Source organism: Larus michahellis, chromosome 1 (genome assembly GCF_964199755.1).
Source record: "Larus michahellis chromosome 1, bLarMic1.1, whole genome shotgun sequence".
Lineage (NCBI taxonomy): Eukaryota > Metazoa > Chordata > Aves > Charadriiformes > Laridae > Larus > Larus michahellis.
In genome coordinates this window covers 66316772-66339358 of record NC_133896.1, presented here as the reverse complement: position 1 = coordinate 66339358, position 22587 = coordinate 66316772, and the positions used below count along the sequence as shown (strand labels likewise).

The window sequence follows — 22587 nt, the reverse complement described above, 5'->3', positions numbered from 1 at the left end:
ACTGTCACATACACTATCAAACTTTGTTAAATCTCTTGTGAGTGGAGTGCATCACTCCTTTGGCAACAGTGACAAAGCTAGATTTTGACAGGATATGCATTTAAAATAAGCAGTCCTAATCAAGTATTTAGCATTTCACTCCTGATTTCTGGCACTTTCAGTTAAAAATCAGGTACGTAACTAGATCTTGAATTCATTTTGATCAAGGGAACACTCTTGAGAATGGCATCAATCAAGAACTAAACAAGTAATCCCATTTAAACTACACAATTTACCCTGAATTATTGTAATTTGAAGACCAGTTCTATGTGCTAACATGCATGTAACACCCCACATCAGGAATAAAGCTCAGTTTGATATATTTTAAAAATAAAGACTACTGGCAAGATTAATACTAAAATGCATATTAACTTGTTTTATTGAGGCACAACAAGGCATTGTGAATAGCCCATACTTGAGGCAATCAATAGTGTAGTAAGCTGGACATTAACACAGTTTAGGGTAAGTGCAAACAATATACATTCACAGCTTTATTAGCAAGGCTACATCACAACTGATAAAGTGCCAAATTAGTGCTGATTCAGTACCCCAACTCCATGATTTCACCTTGCACAACAGGACCATCCTTTCCCCCAATAATGGAACCACATATCTTCTATAAAGTCAGTAGTAAGTGCGAAGCTTGTCCCACCCCCCTCCACCAAGGTGTTTGGAGCAGCTCTTTTGTAAACATCACACTGGATTTTAGTCCTGATAAAGGAGGTATCCCGAAAAGGTGGAATATTTCCAGCTGCTTCCATAGATGGCTCCCCGATGCAGACGCAACCAGATCTGATCTCCCTGGAACAGCTGCAAGACTGCATGATTACTAGCTGTTTCATGATCAGGAGCCCCATCATTTGCATATGCTGACACTAGAACCTCTTCATTCTTCATAAGATTCACATAGAGGGGAACATTTACAGCCAGTTTCAGCATGTGGAAGATGAAAACATATGTACCATTCACTGGACAGTTGAACCTACCAAGCTGGATATCAAAAGTTTCTCCAAGGTTGTTCAGCAACAGATCAAACACAATTGGCTGGTCTAGAGTTCCAGGGGCCAAGTTAGATGTTCTAGCGGCAGAGAAGGCAACTCTCATCTGCTGTGGGAGGGGGTAGACATGCACTGGTAGTATGGTGGCAGCTTGGCTTGTCACTGGCATATCAACAGGGGTGATGCTGCGGGAGTCTCCCTGTCCAGAGTCCCCACTGTTAAAGGTTTCATTGTCTCGTTCTGGGCTGCTCACCTGAGAGGAATCACTCCACCCTGCTGTTAAAGATCATTAGCAATGATAAGTAAGTATTATAGCAGAAGAAAACCCTTAAACCTGTGGGCATAGTCTTAAGCAGCAAGTGTATGGACTTTCCAACAGATTTGTCTTTCAACTACAGGAAGCTGTCAGAGGACCCCACTGAGAACAGAACTTTGAAGCTGGCTTACATTCACCACACTTGCAGCATTCAGCAGGACAGACCATAATTTAGCTATGAACAATGATGCTTCATACTTTTAAGTAGGAGAGGGCACTAGCTTTGAATAGTTTTAGCTTTAGTGTTTGCCACAAACATATTACCATAAAAAAAAGCATATGCCAGCTTCTGAGTAGAGATAAATTATAATTTCCACAAAATTTAGCAGGATTACCAAAAACCAAGTAGTCATTTAGTCACCTTCAAGACCTGAATTTGCACTTCAAGTTACCTCAACGCTATTCTTCTAGAGCTGCATTCTTAGTAGGTCATATCAACTTATGATGCTAGAATATTAAGTTTGAAGAATGAGAATTGCTTTTAAGCTTTGTGCACCCCGTTCCCCAAAACAAAGCTGTAATCTTTTCAAATATCCAAGTTAAAAGGGTCTAGAATGAAAACATTAATAGATCTAAGAATTTTAAAGCATTCACTCTCAAGTTTCAAGCCACTGTTATTTCTACTAGAAAGGAACACCTCAAGATATTAAATAAAACTAAGTAAAGTTGCTACTGATATCTATCTCATGTCTCTTAATTCTCTTCTGAAGTATGTTCTGAGTCCTCCCTGATTGAGACATGAACCTGCTTTATCCTAAAACAGTTTCCATGATGTCATAATTTCCCTTTATTCTTTGAATTAGTGATCTATAGTTATTCATCTTGCTTTTCACCTATAGCACTGTAAGTTCAGCGTTTTCCATCACATTTTCCAGGATTAAATCACCTTTTTTTTTTTACAGCTTTTCCAAATACATGCTATTTATGCTTGGATTGAAACAACTAGTCTTGTGTATTTCTTTAGGTTTTTGTACTCCAGCATGGAAGTACAGAGTGAACCTGTATTCCCAAACACACTATTTTTCATAGAAAAAGTTATCTTACAAAGTCTCTGTGATCTGATAGCTCACTCAGAATCAAGTGAGACCATACAATTAAGGGATGAAGACAAATGCAATATGGGAGCCACCTGTGAGTATTTCCTGGTCAGTTTATTTGTGAAGAAATTTCAGTAAGGTACCATCATGTCAGAACTTTGATATGTGAAGACGCCAAATTGAAAGGTGAAATCAGATCTACTGCTATGCAATGCTGACTGCTAAGAACAGTACTTAAGCTTTTCTCTTAGTTAATTTATACCAAGCTTGATCTGTTTGACCAGTGAGAGAACACTTTCTCACTATTCACAATAACACTCCAGCATCTGCTACGCCCAAGCACGTACGTGTACCTCTGGGAACCCGAAGTTAGCCTTACCTCTTGAATTTGCTCGAGGACCACTAGTTATCCCACCTCGTTTATAGCACTGCTGGTAATTAACATCCTGAAAAGAACAGAAGTATTAGTAAGGTTGAACAGGGCTCTGAGCAACCTAATTTAGTTGAAGATGTCCATACACATTGCAGGAGAGGATGGACCAGGTGACCTTTTAAAGTCCCTCCCAACCCAAACTAGTCTACAATTCTGAGATTGTTATGAGTGAATCTGAAAACAAACAGGCTAAATACAGTTATATTGTTTCAATTGCACAATTAACTCAATTTCTAGAATAGAGAATGATGGAGTTCAGAATTAAGATGTATACAAACAGCCTGATTTATGGAAAATTTAATTTTACAATAGCTTGTATGAAATTAAAGAGCTATTTCAATGCCAGTTCTAGCAAGTTATCTTTGATTTAGACATTCAGTTAAGTTTATTGAGCATTACCTTAAATACCAGGTCTGTTAGAAGTCTGTACAGAGGCATATATTACATTTCAAAGCTAAAGATCCTCCTTCTACCAGGAAACCTTTGCTTTCTTACACTGCTTTTTTAGGTTGGTTTTTTTTTTGCCTAACCACATTGAGTAATCCATTTAAGAATTCATTTTTTTACACTACAGAGGCACTGAGGACTAAATTTAAAAATCTATAGTAAAATGGACTCATTATGCCACATCATCTTTGCCATCTGTTTGCATTTTGCAGATTCCCTTCAGACTAAAATCAGCCTGTCATACAGAAATGTTATCTGTCTGAATTGACTTCCTATTTCAACTGCTGTCTACCACTCCAGAAAAAAAAAGGTGCACCTGTTAGGACAATGAAAAGCTACAGTGCTAGAAGACTTCTCCTGTACAGTGCTCAAGAAGGCTACTGGGAATGAAGTCAATGCTTACCCTCTGAGAATATGGCATTCCAGCATAATCTCTACCAGGGAACTGCAACTGGCCATAGTTGCCATTAGCTATTGAAGGTGATCCTCTGTAAGCATCAAAACCTGTTCAAATAAGGTTGATTATTCAGCATTATTCATTGTTTGAATTACAAGTATAAGTCCAGAATACAACTAGAGCTCCCTTTTGGCAGTTATCATGTATATTATGTTATGAATTACACATCTATTCCTTATTTCAGAGCTTCACTACTCCTATAAAGAATGCACTTCATTAGCTAGCCTGAACTACCCAATGTATGGAACAAAATTATACATTTAGAAGTATTAATATCAGGCCTGTTTGATATTAATAGGACTTCACAGAACAGCTGAAAAACTTGCTACATCCAGAGACAGGATTTAGCAGAACTGTGACATGCTTTCTTTTGCTATTACAGATGCTTTGCTATGCCTGTTATACATTTAGGTACTATAATATTTAGCATCTTTAGCTATTACACTAACCACATCCTTAACTGCTGTTAAGTTAAAATTAGGTAACTTATTTTCTGGTACACATTCCAACAAGTTATTGAGCAGTCTCAGCCCAGTACCTGAAACAACTTCTATCACAGACTAAGTGCCCTTCCACTTCAAAGCAGAATAGGCCACAGCTATCAACAACCTTAAGTTGGTATCTGCCAAGAGTCAGCTGAAACTTATCATAGTACTTCAGCTAGCAGCAGAATAGCAACTGATTTGGAGAAACCAAGCAATCTTTCTCTTAAAACCCTCCAATTTGTTATTAATCCAGAAGGGCTCTCCACTACTGGGAGCCTCTCCCCAGTCCCAGTTTCTGCTGGTAATATTAAAAGCCAGCAGTGCTAAGCAAAGAGTATCTTGTTTTGGGCAAATACTGCAAGTGACATCTGAAGAGAAAACACCTGCCCAGGATGTTAGCAAGACTGATGCCAAGAGAAACAATAAAGGGGGTAAAAAGTTCAGAAGGGCAAATGAAACAGCAAGCAGAACACTCTATACAATTAAGTAATTTAATAACCTATTAGTGAAAGTTTCTACTTTCATAATTCAAAAGGCTATGAGATCTCTCTGCCAGTTCACCTGACACCCAAAGTACAGGGACTACAAATAACTCAGAATGAACTTGCTTAAATTCTACAAAGGAAGACCTAATTCTCTGCACATTGCTTTTTAAGTAGCCTTGTTTTAAGAAGTTCCACATATAGAACCTAAATGTAATAACATGTTGTGTTAAATCATGTTCTAGTGTTATTACATTAGATTTTTTAAAATTTTTTGAGGTGGTAGTAAACACATACATACCTTTGTACCCACCAGGGGAACGATATGAATTAGCCAGTGACCTTCCACCTCTAGCAGATCCTCTGACAGACCCACGACTGTTAAGGTAAGGCTGAGGGGGTCTGGGAATAACATTAGTCTGTGCTGGATAAAAGGCAAGGCTACCATTGCTAACAGGAACAGCTCCATCAGGTTGATAATTCACTGCTTAAAACAGAAGGCAAAGATGAATTCAAAGCTTTTATAACTGTAGTAAGTTACCACACCTAGAAGCAAGGGCAGCATTAGTAAATTCAGAGACTGATTAAGCTGCTATGAATATCCTGGTTTTGTGCCCCTTCATTACTGCAAATAAATGAGGATCCTCCCCTCTGTTCTGTAGAGTTTAATGCTTGTTAAAGTATACTGTAGACAGCCCAGGCTGTCAGTGTAAGCCTCTAAGGCATTCAACAAAATTCAGTTGCCTACGTCAGAACAAGCTTGCTAGCAGCATCAAAAAAATAACTAAGTATCCTGGTTTCAGCTGGAATGGAGCTAATTTTCTTCCTAGTAGCTGCTGTGTTTTGGATTTAGCATAAGAAGAATGTCCATAACACGTACTGTTTTAGTTGTCACTAAGTAATGCTTATATTGGTCAAGGACATTTTCAGCTTCCCATAGAAGCTAAGAGGGAGCACAGACAGGACAAGCTGGCCAAAAGAATATTCCATACCGGAGATACCATGCTTAGTTTACAAGTTGGGGTTGGCCAGGGGGACAGGGATCCACAATCGATCATCAGGTGGTGTGCGCAATTGCATTCTCTTCCTTTACTGCACTATTAGACTGTCTTTATCTCAACCCACAGTGTTTTTCCCCTCCTTTTTCTCCCTGACCTACTTGAGGGGGGAGGGACAGTGGGAAGCACAGGATAGTAAACAACTGCATGGTCCTAGTTGCCAGCTGGGGTTAAACCACAACACCAAGCTAGAATAAAATCAAGTAACATCTAATTAATATTTTTCACTTATAACCAATACTGTTCTACTAGCATGACCTCAGTGGTCTTTCTGATAAACTAAGTCACCTCAGTGTTGACAACCTTTAAAACAATGAGACAAACTCAATCTTATCTAGATAGCAATAAGACAACTGTGGAAAGCTAGATATTTGGGTTCAGTCTCTTCAACAGACATTCCTACCACATGTTAGTAGGCAGTTCAACCCCAAGGAACACGTATTCGAGAATGCTTTTCACTCACAGGTTGGTTGTGTGGTTAGTTTTAAATACAGACCTTGCAAGCATGAGTGGGTTTTCACACAACCATGCTTTATATCAATCCAGAAAGCTTAAAACTGATCCAGGGTGACAGTCTGAATCCCTTTCTGAAGTCTGTGCAGAGCCACTGCACAAGATTAATCAAGAAATTATGATGTTCCATCAAAAATCTGCATGGGAGGTTGATCACCTGTAGTCTCTATGATGAGAAGCATTCAAGCTAAACATCGTTTCCTGACTGCTATACTTATGTTGTTCTTTAAAGCTCAATCTTCTTGTGTCTCACTTCACACAGTATCAGTCTATTTCTACCATAATTCCTATGAAGAGTCCTCTGGCAGAAAACCAGCAATTGTAAGTGACCTTCAGTCACTTACAGTCTTATAAATCCAGATACCTAGCTGTCAGCTTCCTTTCCCCCAGAGCCTGTTTCAGGCAAATTTAGGGTCTAGTCTCATTTCAAATTCTTAGTGTCAGCCATATAAATTTACTGAGTACAGTATCTGAATGTCAAGCAGGTCAGTTTTGTGTTGAATAGGTAGCTCAGGACCCTGCTTATCAGAAGTTTAGTATTCTTCGGGTCAGACACTCAGACTCAACCAGCTAATAAAGTCAGCACTATATAAACAGAAGTAAAAGGAGGATTATCTTTTGCTGCAGAGTAGGCTGTCATCAGCTTGCATCTGCTTCATGCTAAAAGCACATGCATGAACAGTTCCTGCAGCTCAGCTGAGTCTCAATACCACACTAAATTACAGTAACTTCTGTTTTTGAGGCCTCCTAGTTAGGAAACTAGCCTTCCTAGGTAACAAGTAAGTGACAAATTTAGGGCCTAATTAGGAACAACATGGATCTCTGCTACAGAAAGCTAGAACTTCAACATCACAACATACAGCTGGAGTGATAAGTAGAAGTGGCAGACCTGTCCTGTCAGTAACATCTAGAATGCTTACCACTAATATAGTAAAGTGTAATATACACATGAAAATTTTGGCAAGTATAGTACAGTCAAGATTAGCCCTATGTTTTACAATAATTACATTGTGAGCTTTACATTCAAAGGAAAGATGGCAGCCCATTCTTAAAACAAGAAAATTCTAAATCCTAAGCAGCTCTCAGATGACACATTTTTAGTCTTGTACCAGTAGCACAAAACACTTATCACTTTGGGTAATCCCCCTCAGCACTGAAAGTTTCTCCCAAGTATCCTATTTAGCATTCTGCAGCTCCTAGACCTACAGACAGCACTAGTGTCTGTTACCAAAGACCAAATTAATGGCTCCAAATGAAGTACTCCATCACTGCTTCAACTCCAAGCAAACACTTTTTTGACTGACAACTATCACCGCATACTTGAGTTTCCCAGTAGGTGGGAAATTATCTTTCAGGCCTGTAGGTGGCACTGTCCACACAACTAGTATAGAAACTATTTTGAAACAGCCTTCCATTCTGCTAGCAGTTTTGAAATTAAGTTCACATACCATACCATCAACTAGATTAGAATTGATGTAACCCTAATGTTAACAGGTGCTACATAACAGTGGTTCAGAATTTCACTGAGTTAGAAGAACCTGCATATACTCACAGCACATGTTAAGGAATTGAAACACTACTATAACCTGAAGAACTTTAAAGTCTACTTGAAGTACAGAGAGACAAGCACAGTTCTCACCTGAAGACAGAGATTCTTGTGAAAGAGAGGTTTGTTCTGCAATATGAGAAGATTGCAACTGGCATTGAGGAGGAGTCTGTGTACTTGCTGTAGAGAAACTCTGGTTATATCCTGCTGAATATGAAGAATCCTCTTTAATTTCCTGGTCTTTACGTGGAGGCAGTGGTGCATTCACTTTAAATACCTACAACATATTTCAAGACAAGTGTTTAACACTACCAGCTGAAGTTTCTGCCTAATGCCATCATCCTGCTATACTGTGGTTTAAATCCATACACCTAGATCAGTTTCTAGAACACCTACTGTCTCTTAGAATCAAGAGCACTGTATTTCAACCCAACCTTTTCCTTCTCAGTAAGCTTCTAGAGTTTACTTGTATTTATGTAGCTACTGCCCAAGAAATATACCTTGATTTATCATAGCTACCATGTTTGATCAATAGAATAGCTACCATACAGTAAGCTATTTCGCTTCTATGGGAAGTCAACTGTTGGACTGACTCATTGAATACCTGTCCTACAGCTTTTGACCTGAAGCTGGGACAGCCTACACTGAGATGAGATATTCATGTTTGGAAAGAATTTGGGTCTTTATACACATCTTGGAACCTGATGCAACTCTGTCCACTCAGATAAATACCATATTAGACAACCTTCACCCCTTTCATAAATTGAGCCTCAACTTTCCTATTCTTGTTTTAAGTTCCCTCAGAGTAAACATGTAGCCTAAGTCAGAGTCCTGTAATTCAAATTTTAACATTACAGCCTGGGCAGTACGGTGGTGCACAGATATTACTGTTAGCTAAATCTAATCTACCAAAGTTCAGTCACTCCATTGACTGTATTGCTTTATAGCAAATAACCCAAAATTACCAGAACTGATGCTGTCAAGTGATAACTAGTATCAAGATCAAATAGGAAAGTAGTCTATTTTGAGTAAAAGGATCTAAATTCCTTATAAAGAGTTGTCAGCAGTACTGATACTGAATATAGAGGTGTATCTAACTGTTTTCCAAGACTATAAACTGTCTTAAGACATACCAGAGGCAAGACTAACTTCAGCTAGATGCAAGGAACAGCTTCACAGCTTGACAGTTTTGTCATTTGCAGAAGCCTCTAATTACAATGGGAAATGAACACTTTTTCCAGGGTTAAGCAGCCAAGTATTTCCTCTAACCAGGAGCCAGCACAGAAACCCCTCATGGTACTGAAGTATTGAGTATAAAGCTTGAGCCATTATAAAATAACACAAATTCTAGTTCTGATTTACTACATGGAGTGGTCAAAGAGATCCAAAGCAATCTTCTTTCTGAAAGAAATTTGAAGATGCTCTACAGTCAGGCTGTCAACAACCACAGCCTGGACTATTTGTAGCAAGTGGTCTACTTTTTCCTACCAGTGAAGATTACAGGTGGAATTCTAATAAGAGTACTTTGGCTACAGGTAGAATCTGCCTTTAAGCTTCCATACACACAACAGCAGCAATAGGGCATTCAGACATCTCTAAGGACATGTAATCAGAGGCTTCCATTACTGTCACTGTACTATCACTATTTGGCAAGAAACCATCTGACTCATAGCTATCTACCGAAATCCAATGGCTGCTTTCCTGGCTGCAATGAGAATCGAAGTAGTGTAGGAAGGAAAATCCTGCACCACAAAGTTAAAGACTGCCACTGCTACAAGAGGAATTAACATCCTAGCAATTTCATGCCAGGTGTTTGACAGTTTGATCCCAAAATCCCAAGAGAAATCTTGAACATTTAACATCTCTGAAAACACCACAGCATTAGTTCAAGCAAACTTTCAGTGATACTATTTTGATCAAAAGGACTCTGAACACAGACACTAGGTTCAGATGTCATCAGAATGACTGAGACTAAGACTCCATGTTTATATCATGACAGATTGCTTATCTTATAGACTAGGTCCCCAGGAAGACTCTGGATTCCTTGATCATAGCATGCTGCTATTTCTCCACTTCCATGAAAAATCACCACCTAGCAACTTAGCATAATTTAAATAGATCTGGCTTAGAAATAACCACTTCCCTACCACCACTTGCCTTATTTATAATGTATATCAGACTTCTGTACCTCTGAGGAAGGTTTTAATTGAACCTCTTCTACAAATACAGAAAACCAAGTAGGAAAGAGTCATTATTTACTATAGACTACACCAGGATGTCACAGATGTTTTAGTCACTAATTCCTATGCTTTGAGAGGCTATTAGCTACCTTCTTCCACCAAAACCTACTACATATGTCTCAGTACCACAAGATGCAGACTCTCCAGCAAGTTGTGGAACTGCACTGTACATTTGTTAAAATAGAATCTCAAATGACCTCTTTCTAAGCTTGCTTTTGATCAAGAACATTAAATGAAGGTTTCTAGCACCTTCTGAAGAAGGTATCAGAGGAATAGATAAGCCCAAATACAGGGAAGGAAACACTAACAACTAAATGAAGATCCTTCCCTCTGAGTCCCTCTAAGCTTGCAATGCAGATTACTACACAGTAGCAGTGTTAGTAATGTTACAGAACATTAGTAATGATTTATGGCCTGAAAAAATAGTATCTATTTACAAGAAACAACACTCAGTATGTAGACCATTTCCTAGATATCTATATCAACAGCTTGTTAACAAGATAGGATAATGAGCTACACCAGTCTATCAAGGACACATTTTCCAGGATTCCAGTGGACTGAGTTTTACCCCACACTAAAGCAAACACTTTAAAAAGCAGATGCATTCGTGTTTCAGAAAGCTTTTAGTCCTAACAGCTATATACTTCAGCATTTCCTCTCTCCTCTGCAGTCCATTATGTGAAATCTACACATAAGAACAGTTTAAGTACAATCAACTTACCTTGTGGCACAGCTATAAATCTGTTGATTTCAGGTCTGACTTCTTATTAGTTCCTTGTGACTACTAGAATATCCCAGTATTAGATTTTGGGACTATACAGAGCAAAACCAGGATGTCTATTCTTAAACTATCTGATTTAAGTTCTGAAGGCATCGGAGAAGCAGAGTTCTAATCTAGGTTTTTAACATTAAAACCTAGTTGTCTAGGTTTTAACATTAAAACATTAAAACAAAGTTATCTATCAAGTTCTGTGCTGTATCAAGGGGAACCAGTTCCTCAGTATTAGAACTAAGTTATTAGCATTATTGTCAACTATTCTTCTATGGCCTCAAGTTGCACACTTACAGTCTGCATAGCCTGGAAGGGAGCTGCTGTTATTGTGACAGAACTGCTACTTGCTGGAGGAGACTGAAAGGTCTGCGCTGGTGGTACCGGCGACATGGAGGTGCTTGAAGTAGGCAATGGTGACTGTGGCTCACTTGTGAGGGGAATAGTTGCCTGAGGGAAGAACAGATGTAATGAGAGGTCACTTGATAGTTATTCAGGCAGTAACAGAAGCAGTTAATTTGTTCTAAAGCCTAGACTGACAGAAGTCAGCAGTTTCTACAGGATGACATTTGGACATAGTAGAGCTACAAAATAGCTTTTGCTTACAATTTCAAATCTTGCTGTGCATTCTCAGCAAACAGTACTTCTATTGCAGTCTCTGCTGATTAAGTGAAATGTGCCTATGAGCTACTATACATACCACTCATTGTAATAATTTCACAATAAAGAGACATTAGGTATTTTTCCCCCATCACTAAGGAAACACAGAACACCTTCTGTTCCATTTACTGGAAGACTATACTATGGCTGATATGAAAAGTGACTTCTCTTTTCCAAAGGAACTTAGGAAGTTTAGAGGGGCTGATTCCCCCCAACTTAATCAATTATGTTTCAGATTAGAAACAATGCTGAGTTGTCCAGACAAAGTATTAACCAGCATTAAATCTCATCTGTGCAGATGGCAAAATGAAGTATTGATTCAGAATACCAATATTTATAGGAATCAGTAGTTAAAAGGAATGTAATGCTCTAAACGCATTTTAGCAACCAATATATTTGCCTTACCTGTATTTATGATAGCTCACCTGGGCAATTTCAACCTTTTTAGGTATCAGTGGCTCAGAAATATGTGAACTTGTCTGATACAGTGGCTGGGAAGTATATTTCTCAGTCTCTTGAGAAAGCGATGCTGATGCCTGGAAGAAGCCATACATGTGCCTGCTATTACAAACAGTATTGCAGAAAGCACAAAGTTCTACTCGAGCTATGAAATACCAGTGCACAAGTTGAAACAAGTGGATTTTGAAAGACCATGACAAACATTAAGTCCAAAGTAAATGTACTAAACAGTCGTCTTAACCAAAAGCTTCATGCTTTAGAGATTCAGACTTAGATTACCCTTCTTACACAACAGGTTGTACAACTAGCCCTGCAAAGTCAGATACTTTTAAGAATTGCAGATTGCTTCAGTCTATTATTTGCAATGAAGTCTGTGACACACATGGAGAGACATGTCTGATGTTAAACTTTTGGTAAGCTCTGTTGAACAAGGCTTCAGAGCCAAACTTTTGTTTGCTTTTGCAAAACCTGCATGTGCTACAATTAGCTCACGCTTGTAATGCTAAGTTTAAGAGTTGCTTATGCTTAGATACACAGCCTAGGGCTAAAGACTACCAGTCCCATTCTGACCATGTATACCATCACAGGTGCATCAGACAGAACTGCACATGCATAGCAGGAGAGTGCACTGTCACCACATAGTGTATTCCCTGGTTGTGCTGGGACCAAACAAAGCTCATCTACTACTTACCATAAAAAGTAGGAATGGAAAAGAAAGACACCACACTTCAAGCCTAAGGAACTAGACACGCTGAGCACAAGCAACCCTAATCCCAAACAGTAAGTTTGCAAAAATACTTGGAACATTCTACCAAATCACATGTTCTACATTATAGCACAGCACAAGCCTTTGATGCATATTAAACATCAAAATAATTTAATCCTTGCAGCACAAGTAGTCTTATGAAACTGTAGAAGTGAGAGAAGGTGTCAAGAACAAGGCCAAAACTGCTGATTCAAGAGGTAGAAACACTATAATATCCCTGTCAAGAGTTCTATTCAACTATGTAGTATACTAAGGAGTAAATACTACATGCACAGTATACTGATAGCATGTACATCAGCAAAACATATTTTAAAAGCATGAACATTTCTCCATTATAATCTACATACATTGTATTAGAGAGTCCAAAAGGAAAGACCCATGTGTTTCTGAACATGGCAACACTTAGCAAGAGGATCTTTACAGCAGTGATATGCCTAAATTGAAATACTATTTCCAGCCCTAAATAATATCTGAATGCTAGTTGGACATCTAACTGCACATAAATAGTTAAGGAAGGAATGTTTGAGGTCTTGGCTAAAAAAATCAGGAACTCGGATTCCCAGTATTTCTTCAGTTAGTGCTTGAGAGAACGCATCTCAGTCTTCAGCTTACACAGAAGTCTGCTATTTCATGACAATATCCATCCCAATTTATGCATCCTCTATGTTATCATTAGAGGAAGTATTTTACACTAACCAAAGCAAATATTTATGCTGCTCATATGTTCCCAGAAGAATACACACCACACTTTCTAGCCTGCATTTTTCATCCCACACCCTTCCCGTTTCAAGGGGCAGGCTGTTCACTTTGCATTCATGCAGTATTAGGAAGGCTTCTCCAACCATCTTTAAGTATTCCTGAATGTAGGGTATACTATTGCTGTTACTTGCATTCTGTCCTTGTATGTTGATCAAGTACAGTTATTCAGGAGAGGCCCCACCACAGCTTTCTGTTAGGGCTGGCTATTGCACAGATCTTTAAACGCCAATGAACTCCGGGGTATATTACCTGTGGTGCCTGTGGTGTCACCAAGTCTTCAGTTTCAGAGCCAGAAAGAGTCTGATCAGCAGATGCTAGGGAAGTATTTGAACCATGCAGTGTCATGGATGATGAAGCAGCCTTGCAAGAAGAGAAAGCTGAGATAAGGTTTTGAAAGTTTATCTTAAATGTTTGGTTTCACTGAAACTCACACTCTGGGCATTTCCAAGTAAACCTCAGAACGAGGCAGGAGCTGAAGTGCTTTGACCAGTTAGTCAAAGTTTCTTAGGAATTCTCATTAGTGGTGAGGAAACCCATTTAAAAACCAAAGTAGCAAGACAATGCAAGCACAGTTAAGTGAATTTAAGGTTCACTTAACCATGGCTGTCAAAGCTTGGAGACACTGTATCTTCAGCATGAGTGAGGGTCTCAAAGTTGAAGACATGCACTGCCTAGGAAAGAAGCAGCATGTTCTCCTGCACACAACTTAGCTATGTCTCAAATCTGTGGGTTAAATATTCAAACTATTTCAGCATGTCTTCGACATGCTGTTTTACTTCAAGAAACTTCAAACATTTGTCGCTGCTTTTTTAGGCATAAGAGCAGCCAACTTTGTCAGCATGAGTGATCTTAAGTGTGCAAGCTACTAAGTTATATGAAGTTTATTACAAAACTACAGACAACGAGAAAAACAATTAAAGTACTAAGTCTATTCCAGTGAATAACCTCTACATCATTCTTTGGCTACAGCTCTGCTTCTTCTGTCCTAACTTCAACTTACTTGAAGGGGCTGTTGAAGAAAATCACTCTGACTTGACAGTTTCTTTTCTTTTGAAGCTGTAAAAAAAGAATATGTTAAGCAACATTTACTTTTAAATTCAAACACTACATGTAGTTTCAGTGTGCACTTCTACTTTTTGAAAACTTGTTATATGAAGATGCACGCTATTTTTAGTGAGCACTGCAAATAAAATGTTTTTTGTAAAAGAGGATAGGTATTCAATTATAAAAATATTTCTATCACTATAGAGATACTTACTTTCCAGATAAAAAAGCAATTAAGTATTTAATAAACTGGGTAATTGTGTTTTACAATCCAAGAGCCACCCAGTTTCTTAACATGGACCATTGTAGAAAGTTCAATTTTTTTTTTTAAGTGTAGCTAGATAATTGCTCTTTATCCTGAGCTCATTCATGTGTTTATATACTTGTCTATATACATCTAGACAAATTTGTTACACAGATGCAGCATGTCAGTTCTGCAGCTGGGTTCAGGTGCATATGCCAGTCAGTGATTATTACAAAGCATTCCATTTCCAGGCAGATGCAGCAAATTAAGCCACCTCCAGCAACAAATAAGCAGGTGAGTGGCTCAAGCTGCAATTTTTTTTAATCAGACATTACTATTCTTTAATTAGACAAGGTGTCTTCACCAGGCCTACTGATCTACAGCCCAAGCAGACCTTGTTAGTGTTTACAAGATCTTACATACAATTTACACTTACAGTATTACCTACCTACAGGACTACTTGCTGGAGTAACTGAAGGTGGTTGGGATGAACCAATGGCACTTGGTGAAGCTTTATCAAAATCCAGAATGGACTCCTTTTGGAAAAACGATCATCGGTTAAGAGAAAAAAATTAAACTCTAGATAAAAATGAAACATTCTCAATTGACAAGTTGCTGTTAGCTAGAGACAGATTCATTCATTGCAAACATTCATTGTCAGCACTGTTTTCCCTAACCCAGTAGGAATTGGAGCTTTGTGATACAACAGCAGAGAAACATACTTGCATGAAGTTGTAAGTCCCTTGAATCTGAGTCATCAGATCCTGAAGTTTTTCCCTTCTCAATACTGGATCTTTTGGAAGAGTTGAAGTAGAGCAAAATTCTGCAGCTGGCTGATGTACAGGTTTAGGCACCTAATAAGGAGAAAAGATATTAAATCTAATACTGGAAGCAAACACACTGCCTTATCCAACATACTTCCAGAGAAACCTATAGGTGTCAGACACCAAGGGCCAAAGAATTCTGTGCTGTTATTGGTATTTCCTAAATCAAGATTTCACTTTGTTAAAAAAGTCAGCATCCTGTTGCCACAACTAGTTAAGCCACCAAATTAATTCGTTTCATTCTGTTTCTTACAGTCATCTGTACAGAAGACAATAAGTTGCCTGCATTTAGTGCAAAATTAGGCACCTCCATCTAAGGAAACCCATATATTTAAGCTGAAGGGCAGAACAAACTTAAAAATCAAAGCTGCATCACTCAAGATTTAAAACATACTTCCTCCCAGTAGAGCCAATGCTAGGAAGTACAGATCTTTTAGGATGTCATTTCCAGACATTCTGAAGAAACTGCACCCGAGAGATACATTGCAAGTAGGTTACTCAGGATTAGACCAAAGTGCTTCCAATAACAAGCCAGATACTCTCAACGCACCAGATACTCTCAACGCACCAGCTCCTGCAGAAAGTATTACATTGAACTTTTCAAGTTTGTCATGGAAAATACACCTGTGCTCCCACATGGGAGCCTAACTTTGTAGCTAAAGACTTCTGCAGGGCCTTATTGCTCCTTGTTGTTTCAGATGGTCCATTAGAGTTCACCTGAACTGGTTTCTCGCTTAACTTTAAAAGAGGAAAATATTTTATTAGAGAATAGGCAGATCTAAGGTATCAGAAAATTCATGATAGTAAACTATTTAAAGAGCAGAAGCCCTGCTATTTACAGAGTGACAATAATACTAAGACTGTCTAGATAGTCTAATGTCTTTTGAAAGCAACTTGGGGAAAGAGTAGGCTTGTTATAAGTATTTTTAAACCATAATTTTTAGTGCTTCTCTAAAGCTTTGCTGCTCTTATGTTTGTCTACACAGCTAGAGGGAGGCAGATCTGAAGACATTAAGTAGTTGCATTATTTCAACTGGCCCAAATTTTGAGACAGAGAAACATGTGAAAGCCTTTACTTTCCTAGAGTACAAACATCTGTCATTCTAATAGAAGGTTACTACTTCAATATATCGTATAGCAACATAGCTGAGTATTTATATGAAGACAGTAGAAGATGATATGGCAGAGGGGTATAGGTGTCATGACATTTAATTGTCACACTACATTCAAAACAAATTGATGAAATGCTCTTTGTCCAATTTTAGGACAAGAAGCCAAAATACTCTTCAACAGTTATCTCTGAACCTTATCATTAGCATTTGCAGAGATTCCAAAAGCATGCACAAGGAAGAAGCTCGCAGGGTTTAGTGAGCCTCACAAAGCATAATCCATGTACATACATTAAGTCTGGAGGACTCCATTTCTAATATCTATGTGTCCCACACAACAGCTACTTGTTGAGCTGTAAGAAGTTTTATTTTATTCTATTACTATATTTATATATTTATTTTATATATTTATTACTATATAGAAGAGTGCATCTTTTTACTACTCAATCTTAATTGGAATTTCTGATGCGCAAGCACTACCTTTAGCTACTCACTACGCAAGTTTATATTGCTGTATTGTTTCCAAAAATGAACAGGAACTAAAGCTATTAAGGATCTAACTGTAGGACAAAAGATACAGTTGAATAAAGTTAAATCTGAGCAAGTTTAGATTAATTTACTAGGAATATGAATCTTCCTGTCCATCACTTTATTAGCCTTCACAAGCAGACAATCTTAAAACACTTGCTGTCATGGTAAATCCATTATGGGTCAAACTGATTAATGCTTCTATTACCCTCTTCCTCCTCACTACAGTTTAGACACAACAAAACTGGTTCTAAATGTTTGAAAATGGATAACAGAAGCTTTTCACCTTTAAGTCACCTAACCAGGTCAAGTCTGGCAGTGTCCAAAGCTATTGTCCACTAGCTACATAAGTTAGACTTGTACATTAAACAAAAACAAGTAAAAACAGCCCCAAAAGCATGGAAGCAGAAGAGACTGCAGTGTTTCACTTGTAGTTGCAAAGATGATACAATCTTCTGTATGCTTTTACAACTTATTAGTCTTCATCTCCTTCCCCAGCTCATGCTCCATTCATTATGCTGGTAGCATTCTTTAACTAGAAGACCAAGCATACAGGGTTACATATGCGATATTAGGGCTTTAAGCCGAGATTAAAACATTAAGACTCTCCATTCTGTAGAAGTTATTTTCTAGTTCCTGCAAATATTAAAATACACCAGCCAGAAGCAGCTACAGTGAAGTTATCTCACATTGATTTGCTGTTTTGCTGGTACTTTAGTGTTCAAAATGAGAATATTTAAGTGTAATACAGCGCATACACAAAAAAGCATCAGAAAGTTAAAGTATGTCAGGTTTTATGCCTTTACAAAATAGATGCTTTGAAAAAGAGCAGGAACTTGATATCCTTAAGATGGTTTTAAAGCAAGTTCTCTTTCTAGCCTACAGTCAGATACATTTCTGGAAGTCACTACAAGCTGGTAGCAGATTGTGAGTTTAGTCACTTGTTAGGCCAGCTCACATCAGACTTACACATGCTGACATCACTTAACACTATGGTTCAAACAACATTCACATTCATTTTACACAGTACTGATAAGTTTAGGGTCTAATTTGTCTTAATGTTTCTGAAACCTAACGTCAACATTACTTATACATTCAAGAAAAACTGTTTTGACATATAACCAAAAAACCTGACTAAAAATGGAGCTGAAAAACCTAGAATTTGTTTTAGGACCTGTTAAACCATTGCCAATAAGCCAAAGGGCACTCTGACCACTTTGGAATTTTACTAGTCAAAGTGTTAACATACTAGGTATTCCTGTTAAAGCTCGATTTATATTTTTTTTTTTTTTTTAGAGACTGAAGGTCTACTTATACATAACACTAACATACATTTCAACCACCACAAATAGTAAAACCCCATCCTATGATACAGGACCTCAATTCCTCTTCAGGTTTTTTTTAGCTGTGGAATACTAAGTGAGCTGGAATGGTAATACCTAAACTGTAATCACAACAGTGATTGCCAGCTGTGCCATGTAGATATACAGTTAACATTTGCTTTCTACTCAGAGCAGCATTCACAGCAGGTATGAATTAAATGGCACTGGATGACAGCAAGGGACAAACTGTTTTGCTTTCACACAGCAGGCTACAAATTCAGCTCTAACCAAATTTGCTGGTCCACAGGTTGTACAACCATTTAAATAGAGTAACAGTTTAACAGGGCTGTACATCAGCTCACTCTGCTGCCTTAGGCCCAACTTCTTAGGTATTGTACCTCATAGTACATTAAGTTAAATAAGCATATTTAAGATCTCAAAACCTAGCAGTTTATTAAAAGATGTCTCAGAGCTGTAACAGTTATTGCAGGGAGTAAAGAAAGGTTAATTTCATCTCCAGAAAGCAGCAGCAGTGACATAAGCCTTTTATTTACCATGCCTAGATCCCTGCACAAGGTTATTTTAGGTTCTCCCTGGGAGTGAAATGCATCCAGCTATAGCAGTGCATTGCCTCCTCTTCATATAAACAGCAAGAGAGGTTTCATTATCCAAAAAGTCTAAAATATTATTTTAATTGTTCTTTATATGCACAAGTCAAATTAGACATTTATTTTCTAAAAAGTGGTTGTGGAAGATAGATAGGTTGAAAATACACTATTTTTACTCATTCAATATTCTTTTGATATTAGGATTGGTCAGTAGCTACTAAACAAATATATAGCCAGCTGGTATTTCACTGTGGTCTACTATGCAAATCAAAGTTTGAATATTTTAAAAATATGCTTAACTTAATTCAGTAATCCATCTTAAGTAGCCTTACATTCCAACATTCCATTTAGTTTAATTTGACTGACTTGCATATTACTATGAAGATCCCTAGGCAGTTAGCAAGTTTCCCCAACTGACTGAAGACCCTCCTTTTTCCTTACTGCAAAGTTTTGCCCACCACTTAAACCATGCGTCTTTCCATCCTATACAAAAATAAGAGACTCATTTCATTAGGAAGCATCTTGCATTTAAGCTAATCTGACACCAGAAATTCCAAGGCATCTTAAAGTGCTTGAGACTATTCCAGTATGATGACAATTTCAGTTACAGTAATACTATGCATAGTTGGGTGCACAACACCTTACTTGTGCTCAGAGCTACTTAGTGAGGCAACCAGGTTTTGTACCTGTACCACCACCAGTGGACACAAGATTCTACTCAGCTTGAGTGTAAAGGTGAATCAAGCTGGAACACCTTAATCCCATTGTTACCCAGTGCTGCATGTTACCTACTCTTTTAGTTTCATGTTCAACCTTCTGTTTGCGCTCCCGCCTCTAGGCACAAAAACATCCATTTTTCAGTTATGCCAAGTTTACTGACAAGATTTTAGCTTCATCATTTGCTATGAGTAATACAGAATGAATTGATTTCTGCTTTCTTGCAGAAACAAGGTAGTAGTGCTAACAGCATTGTGTACAACAAAATTGTTCAATTCCCTCGATTTTCTTCCTGAAGTCTAACTCTAAATTAAATACTGCTCTTAATGACATAACTGCTTTGCCTACTATCCTGCTTATTTTCACAGTATCAGAATTGTTACTACCCAAGCACAGGTGAGAAAGAAAGCAGGCTAGCAGCCTGCTCAGCTGTAAGCCCTGCAATAACTTTCATTTTACATTTCTAAAACAAACTATGCTATTGTTAGACTCTCCAGGACAGCGGTATGGCTTATGCATTCATCTGGAAATACATGTTTAAGCCCCTGTACAGTTGGTATTGCTTGATCTAGATGTTAGATCTCTCTTGAATCAGCAGCCATTTTAATCAAAAGCCTAAAAAAATTACTGAAGTGCTATTTGCATGCAGCCACAGACAAAGTATTTGATCCCTGGATGAGTCATACCTGCTTTGTACTGATAACAGTGGGCAGAGCCAATAGCTGGGCATGAACTAAGTTAATTCTTCTGTCTTATGCATAAAGCAGTTATTCAAGGCTCCAACACAGCAATACTGTGTTGATGTAAAAAGCAAAGCAGTCCATCTTGCTATTCATATGTAAAATTTAATTGCCAGAACTATTTCCCCCAAAAGCAAAATAGGAGTCTAAATACAGGCCTACAAAATGCACCTTATAAAGCCTCTGCTAATAGGTAGCTTTAGTCCAATACACTATGTGAAAAGCTTATGACAGGTAATACTACATATGCCAACTCACTTCTTTGGGTTCCATATCAAACTTCTTTGGCCCAACACTTGCAGCTCCCCAGGACTTCGGAGGGTTCTGTAACTGCTGTGATGACACTTGCTGCTGCCTGTCAGCTTTTCCCCAAGCCTCTCGAGTCTCCTGCTTCTTTTGTTCTGGCTCCTCCCTAACATGTGCAGCCCAAGCCTTCACAGGCTCCTGCTTCTTTTGCTCTGGCTCTTCCCTAACAGGCATTTCCCATGTTTTCACAGGCTCTGGCTTCTTTTGTTCTGGTTGCTCCCTAGTTTGGGTTACCCAAGGCTTTGGAGATTCCTGCTTTTGTTCTGGTTCTTCCTTAACTTTGGTTACCCAAGGTTTTGGGGACTCCTGCTTTTTCTGTTCCTGCTCTTCCCTAACTTTCGCTACCCATGGCTTAGGCGATTCCTGTTTCTTCTGGTCCTGCTCTTCCCTAACCTTTGCTACCCAAGGTTTGGGGGCCTCCTGCTCCTCTCGGACACGTGCTGCCCAGGCCTTTGGAGCCTCTTGCTTCTTCTGTTCTTCCTCCTCAACACGGGTCTCCCAGGCCTTTGTAGACTCATGCTTCTGTTCCTCCTCTTTAACACGAGCTTCCCAAGGCTTTGGAGAATCTGGTCTTTTTGGTTCTTGCTGCCTAACACGAGCTTCCCAAGGCTTTAAGGTCTCTTGTTTCTGCTCTTCAATGTTAACAAGCATTTCCCAGGACTTTGGAGGATCTTGTTTTCTAGCACACTCAGCTTCCCAAGATTTGGGCTCTTCTGGCTTCTTCTTGACAGAGTATTCTGCTTCAGGCAAATAACGCCTGTTGAGAAACTATATAGACCAAAGAAACTTAATGGCTCCCAAGAAAACATTTTGCTACTACAGTTCAGGTCAGTTAAGTTAGGTCACCCAGCTACTGAAAATTTCTGACTAAAAACAGAGCCTAGACAGTTTAAACACTAGCCATAGTAAGTATGTGGACAGCCACGGCTTTATCCTACAACACTACAGACTAGCTTTGCTTGGCATGCCACAGAGAAGCATGAAACAGTCCTGAACAGCACCAGTGAAGCATACTTCAGCTGGGTAAATCTATCTATTACCCTTACCCTCAATGCTAACTGATGTTCCCTAGGCAGTGACAATGTCAAGTGCAGTTGTGATTTTTATAAAGGTAGCTCTCCTCCTAAGCATCTAAAATGCTGTGGTACTATATTAGCAGACATTCTGCTAAGTGTAGCAGCACAGTCTAACCCTAAATCTTTGACCCTTTGAAGCTCCAATAACCAAGTATAACTGTCATTCTTAGAGTGCAAATACTAAGTCAGGTTCTCAGATTTAGTACCAGTGGACTTCTCCAAGTCCAGGCTGTGATTACTGTCACTGAGAGTTCAATGAAGTTTTCCTGAGTTACTACTTTGTCATAAACAGGAAGCATGTATATGAAGCAAAGAATGTACAGGGCTCACTGGCTGAGATTATTTTTTCCCTGACAGATCACCAGAAGAGCTTTAGTCAGGTAAGTGTTACCAATAGGTTACAAGAACTTGTTCTAGACTACACCCTCTAGTGGGATACCTGGGAAATAGGGATTCAGCAATTTAAGAGACAGTATTTCCACTTACAGAAGGACACCCCTCGTCACCTTTTGAACCAAGTTTAGTTGGTTTTATGCTACCGTCAGTTGAAGCTTGAGTATTTAACTCATGAGTCTGAAGGGCTGTTGAAACAGGTCTACGCACGC

At 38.6% G+C, this 22587-nt stretch overlaps 1 protein-coding gene across 11 annotated transcripts in view; it reads right to left on the bottom strand.

Annotated features, from left to right (window-relative positions):
* Window positions 1-390: 390 nt before the first annotated feature.
* The window catches only part of CAPRIN2 (caprin family member 2), a 36971-nt gene continuing 14774 nt past the window's right edge, over window positions 391-22587 (bottom strand). For 4 of the 11 annotated variants that reach the window (XM_074583412.1, XM_074583420.1, XM_074583456.1 and 1 more), the window contains 13 exons: window positions 20859-21674; window positions 19936-19977; window positions 15475-15606; window positions 15201-15288; window positions 14465-14520; window positions 13714-13824; window positions 11906-12016; window positions 11118-11270; window positions 7905-8088; window positions 4996-5181; window positions 3674-3774; window positions 2770-2836; window positions 394-1313 (listed from right to left, as the gene is read on the bottom strand). In XM_074583412.1, coding sequence (XP_074439513.1) covers window positions 745-1313; window positions 2770-2836; window positions 3674-3774; window positions 4996-5181; window positions 7905-8088; window positions 11118-11270; window positions 11906-12016; window positions 13714-13824; window positions 14465-14520; window positions 15201-15288; window positions 15475-15606; window positions 19936-19977; window positions 20859-21674 — 2616 coding nt within the window. In that variant the 3' untranslated portion in view covers window positions 394-744. Of the gene's footprint in view, window positions 1314-2769; window positions 2837-3673; window positions 3775-4995; window positions 5182-7904; window positions 8089-11117; window positions 11271-11905; window positions 12017-13713; window positions 13825-14464; window positions 14521-15200; window positions 15289-15474; window positions 15607-19935; window positions 19978-20858; window positions 21675-22587 lie in introns of all 11 variants that reach the window. The other 7 variants (XM_074583465.1, XM_074583447.1, XM_074583404.1 and 4 more) reach the window with 4 other exon arrangements.